Below are 6023 nucleotides of genomic sequence, written 5' to 3' on the forward strand. Positions count from 1 at the left end.
CTTCTTTTATATCGCCAATCGTCTCGAGATTTACATGCATATAGTGATGCGTATTGGGCAAGTTCTCCTGAAGATAGACGCTCTACTAGTGGATATGCAATATTTCTTGGACGAAATCTTATCTCATGGAATTCGAAAAAGCAACCTACGGTATCTCGTTCAAGCACTGAGGCAGAATATAAAGCTATAGCAAATACAACGTCAGAAATTATTTGGCTTCAATCACTTCTCTCCGAACTTCATCTTGCATCAAATATTGCACCAAAAATTTGGTGCGACAATATTGGAGCAACATATCTCACAGCAAATTCAGTCTTTCATGCTCGTACAAAACATGTGGAAATTGATTTTCATTTTGTTCGTGAACGTGTGGCAACTCAGCAGTTATCCGTCTCTTATATTTCTACTGAAGATCAAATCGCTGATATATTTACCAAGCCACTATCCAGACAACGCTTCAACAAGTTAGCAAGCAAACTCACGATCTCCCGTTGAGTTTGTCGGGGGGTAAAAGAGATATAACAGAATTATCCAAATTAACCGGATCAAATTACCAAATCAAATCATATTAGTATTTAGATTATTCTAATAATTCTGTTATAATTATTCTCAGAATTATTCTAATAATTCTGTTATAATTATTCTCAGAATTATTCTTAGAATAATTCTGTTATTTATTAATTAGTTATTTGACCAAGTACTTTTGAACATTATATATTGTATTGTTCTTAGGGCAAATATCAATGAACAATAGATTTTATTATTCTCATCTTATTCCTTCCTCTCTCTCTATTCTTCTTCTTACAAAGAAATATTTAAGAATATTCAAATCAATTTCCAAATCTAAACCAACTGTTTGAATTATATCACCGTGGCACATGTTCTTATAAAAAAACAGACCACATGTGTAAGAAAATTCTTAAATATAATAAGTAATTTTGACATCTATAGTTAAATTTAGGAGGATAAATAAGTCGAGCTGAATTAAATTTTAATATATTTAAACTTGTTTGATAAAGTAATTAAGATGAGTCGAACTTAAAAAAAATCAAGTTTTTGAGCTAATTATTCAATCTTAACTTAATTTATTTTTTATGAGCTTGAGCCTTTTTGAAAATTAGTTTGAGCTTGGCTAGTTTAGATGTTATCGAGTTCTCAATTCAAACTTGACTTGAGTTTAGTTCGAACTTGATTTATTTAGATATTATCGAGCTCTCAATTCATATTTTTTTTATTATTTAAATTTTTTAGTTATTTGATTGGTTATTGAGTTTGATAATTTAAACTTATTTATTTATTAAATATATTGAAAAGAGTTTTATTAATAAATATAATTTGTGAACATTGTTCACGAACGTTGTCCACGAACATTGTTCACGAACATTATTCACGAACATTAATGAGCTGAACACATATGTCTTCAAACTTGTTTTTTAATTTAACGAATTGTTCAAACTTATTTTTTAATTAATCTTTTATATATTGAACGAACATAACAAATTCTTACCAAGTCGAATATTTACCAATGCATTGTTCATTTATGGCCCTAGTTAAATTAATAATAATGTATCATAATAAATCAACTTCTGTGAACATATCAAAATACATATTTAATATCAACAACAACAATTAAAAAATTTTACATTCCAAATGTGAAAAAAAAACCTAACTATTTTTCCTTTTTTAAATTTAAATAAACATTAACCACACTCAATATACATGGTGATGAGGACCTCTTAAATATATAATATTTATGGAATAAAAAAATTATATTTAATATGTAAACAGTGTAATACGCTTACACATGCTAAAAAAATTGTCACGAGATATTTAATATTGTAATTGCTTCTTACATACATCTCAGTGCCAAACTTGAGAATTAAGCAATCAATATCTTTAATTATGTCCTTATCAAACACCCTAAAATAAAAAAAAAAAATATACATACGAAAGAAGCTGAAACAGTGGAAAATGTGATCTTATAAATATCGAGAGAAAGGTAGTTGAAGACCACAACTCATAACAATAATGGAGAAGCAATCACTAACTTTTGTTGGGGATGAAGCAAAAGTTCACAAGTCGTCAAAATATCATCCAAGCGTTTGGGGTGATTATTTTATCCGAAACTCGCTCTCTCATGTAGAGGTATGATCTATAACCTTTTCACATTTATTCAATGTTCCTCATGGACGTCTTAAAGTTTAACATCTGGTTAATTAGTAGAGACATATATTAATTAGTTGAGTACCAATAGATGGCGATCGAGTAGATATTGTTGGATGTATATCTAATAGTTTTGATTATGTAGGAGCAGACTCAAAGGATGATAAAGAGAGTGGAAGAATTAAAGGTGCAAGTAAAGAGCATGTTCAAGGGCACTAATGACATATTGCAGATTATGAATTTGATTGATTCAATTCAACTTTTAAGATTGGACTATCATTTTGAGAATGAAATAGATGACGCGCTAAGATTGATCTTTGAGGTTGATGACAAGAACTATGAGCTTTATGAAACTTCTCTTAGATTTCGATTGCTTAGGCAACATGGATATAACGTCTCTACAGGTAACAATAGAAATAAGTTAAGATTTTTAGGTTGTATATACTTATGCTATTATCTATAAAATTAAAAATACATATAATAAAATTGAAATTGAAGATAAATATATCTTTCTTTATATCACTTGATAAACAATAAATGTTTGTTCATTTCGTTTACTTGTATTAGTCTAATCAAACTTACACTAAGAAAATCGTAGGAGCTTAATAAAAAGTTTACATGCCATCCTAATTAATAAAAGAATAGAATGATAAAACAAGAGGTGCCAAGTTACCATATTGTTAATATCTAAATTGTTGTCAAGGTTTGAGATTTAAAATTTTATCATGAAAAACTGCTTTCATTGATAATATTTTTTTAAAAAAAATAAATAGGATAAAAATAGTTTAATAGTTTGATATAATCTATTACTATTAACAAATTATTTTTTAGAACACTTACTATTGATTGTTTACTCACTTTTGTAGATACCTTTAATAAGTTCAGAGACGACAATGGAAGCTTTATATCTACCTTGAAGAGAGATGCAAAGGGATTACTAAGCTTATATAATGTGTCTTATCTTGCAACACATGGAGAGACTATACTTGATGAAGCCAATTATTTTACAAAGTCTCAACTAGTATCCTTATTGAGTGAACTTGAACAGCCTTTAGAGACACAAGTATCTCTTTTCCTTGAGGTACCACTATGTCGAAGAATTAAAAGTCTCTTGGCGAGAATTTATATACCAATTTATCAGAAGGATGCAATGCGAGATGATGTCATATTGGAACTTGCAAAATTGGATTTCAATCTACTGCAAACTCTTCATCAAGAGGAGTTGAAGAAAGTTTCGATGTAATTAAGTAAATTTAAGGCATCCTTTTTTTAATAAATAATTTACTAATATATGTGAACACACACAAACAACATAATCCTCACATTTAATATCAATATATAAATATAATAAGACAATTTATAGGAATTTAAAAATTATTGCTTTATAGTTATAGAAATATCATAGCACTTAAAACTATTTACATGAATGTTAGTAACTATAGTATTGCATAAGTTTGATTAATGTTATAGATCTCACATTATTTTTATACATTTCCTAATTGGTTAGTTTTATTTGCGTAATTATAAGTAAGTTGTGTTTTATTTACATTTGGGGTATAAACTAATTGTTTTGTTTCTCTATATATCTTTGATGGATGACATATTTTAAGATGGTGGAATGATTTAGCACTTGCTAAATCACTAAAATTTGTTCGTGATCGAATTGTGGAAGCTTATTATTGGGTTCTTGGTATGTATTATGAGCCTCAATATTCTCGTGCACGAGTGATGTGCACCAAAGCATTTGGTCTTCTATCAATTATGGATGATATCTACGATAACTATAGCACATTGGAAGAGCGCAAACTATTAACTGAGGCAATAAAAAGGTTTGTTTTCAGTATATCCAAATTTTAATAGTTTTGTGTTTCCTTTAACATTATTGTTGCACTGGCATACATGATAGGACTAAAATGTTGTAAAACAAATTCAAGTTAATTGATAAATTCTCATATTAATTCTTTTACCAATATCATGACCACCTATTTTGCTCATATTTTCTTACATTTAGGTGGAATCGCCAAGCTGTTGATTCTTTACCAGAATACACAAAGGATTTTTATCTCAAGCTATTAAAGACTTTCGAAGAATTTGAAGCAGTGTTGGAACTCAATGAGAAGTATCGTGTGCAATACCTTAAAAATGAAGTATGTTAATAGGAAAGAGATATATATTGACTTCTGTTATCCTAAAAATTATTAACTAATCTTTTTGTTGATTTACATAGTTTAAAGTGGTAGCCATAGCATATTTTGAAGAATCTAAGTGGGGTGTGGAGCGATATGTGCCATCACTTGAAGAACACTTACGTGTTTCATTGATCTCCGCTGCCTGTTCTTTAGTCATTTGTTCCATGTACTTGGGCATGGGAGAAGTGGCAACCAAAGAGGTATTCGAGTGGTATTCTAGTTTTCCCAAGCCCGTGGAAGCTTGCTCTGTAATTGGTAGACTCCTCAATGATATAAGATCACATGAGGTAATCATTTTAGTTGCTTCCATTGGTACAATAGTTTAGCAATAATGTTTGACAATTTCAATTAAAAAATTTGTAGACGGAGCAAGAGAGAGACCATGTTGCCTCTACTGTGGAATGTTACATGAAAGAGCATGGCACAGATGTAAAAGTTGCATGTGAAAAGTTACGAGAGATGTTGGAGAAAGCATGGAAGGATTTAAATAAGGAACGTCTCAATCCAACATTAGTAGCTCGACCTATAATTGAACGAATACTCAGCTTGTCAATATCAATGGAAGACGTATATAGGGACACTGACGAGTACACCCATTCCGATAAAAAAATGAAAGACAATGTATCATTGGTGCTAGTTGAACCTGTTCCTATATAAGCTTGTGATTTCTTCAATAAATCATAGTGGGAAGAGCATGTTGAAATTGACAGAGACAACCGTATCAATGTGAGGATGCTCAATACCCTATCAATGTTTGAATAAAGTAAACTCATATTTGGATGTTTCGTGGAAAAGTTATAATTGATATGTAGCAATATCTTATGTAACTCGCTTAATAAAATTTTCACTTTTGCTTGGATTTATAAAATTTATTTGTTTCGGTCCCAGAATGAGAGGTGGGTCAACTCTTACTCAATTTGCTCTCGTCGTCATTTTTGGCTGAGTTAGCTATTATCTTCCAATCGGTCGGTTGATGATGAGTCAATTTCTAGTGGACCAAATATTGAGGAGTCAAAACTTAGTGAATCAGGTCTGAGAATGAGTCGACTGTTAGTAACTCAACTGTGATCAGTAAATGGATGGTGACTTAGTTGTTCAGTAGGTCAGATCAATCGAACTTTGAGGTATTGATACAATCGACCTAAGATTAAATGGGGTGATCTTTATTTTTTATGTGTGTGTCAAAAGGTTTAAGTTAGGATTTATATTGGTTCTAATATGTACTTAAGTTGTGCAGGACTTGGTAGATTACACAAGCTTGGAAAGTTTCATGGCTCAGGTTCTTGAAGATTGGTGAAGGATGGTGCATCCGAGGGACCACGGACAAGAAGCAAACGGAGTGAAGGGAAGTGAACCTCAAGGCAATGTGAAGGATGACACGAAAAATAGCTGTAGGCTTGAGTGCATCTGAGGGACAAAGGCTGAGGAGGAAGACTTCAAGGGCAACTCCGGACACTAATCGACTGATGCAGTCGACTGGGAGCGAACAGAATGTCTCTGTTCGCTCAGTTCACAGACACCAGTCGACTGCTAAAACATGCAGTCGACTGCACCAGTCGACTGCATGTTTTATCATTCAATTGGTATAATACCATTGGGATGATGACGCATAGGATCTCTACATATTCGAACAAAACAGTAGCCGTTGTGTGCTACCAGTCGACTGCATGT

At 31.5% G+C, this 6023-nt stretch overlaps 1 protein-coding gene across 2 annotated transcripts; it reads left to right on the forward strand.

The window, feature by feature from the left end:
- Window positions 1-1988: 1988 nt before the first annotated feature.
- Window positions 1989-5220, forward strand: LOC121996196 (beta-eudesmol synthase-like). Of its 2 annotated transcripts, none has more exons than XM_042550059.1 (7): window positions 1989-2145; window positions 2309-2567; window positions 3030-3402; window positions 3774-3992; window positions 4175-4310; window positions 4391-4639; window positions 4716-5220. In XM_042550059.1, the coding sequence occupies exons 1-7, from the start codon at window positions 2029-2031 to the stop codon at window positions 5007-5009; spliced, it is 1647 nt and encodes a 548-aa protein (XP_042405993.1). In that variant the 5' UTR covers window positions 1989-2028; the 3' UTR covers window positions 5010-5220. The 2 variants fall into 2 exon arrangements, with proteins under 2 accessions (XP_042405993.1, XP_042405995.1); XM_042550061.1 differs by having other exon boundaries at window positions 1990-2145; window positions 2315-2567.
- Window positions 5221-6023: the final 803 nt, after the last annotated feature.

Source organism: Zingiber officinale, chromosome 6A (assembly GCF_018446385.1).
Source record: "Zingiber officinale cultivar Zhangliang chromosome 6A, Zo_v1.1, whole genome shotgun sequence".
Lineage (NCBI taxonomy): Eukaryota > Viridiplantae > Streptophyta > Magnoliopsida > Zingiberales > Zingiberaceae > Zingiber > Zingiber officinale.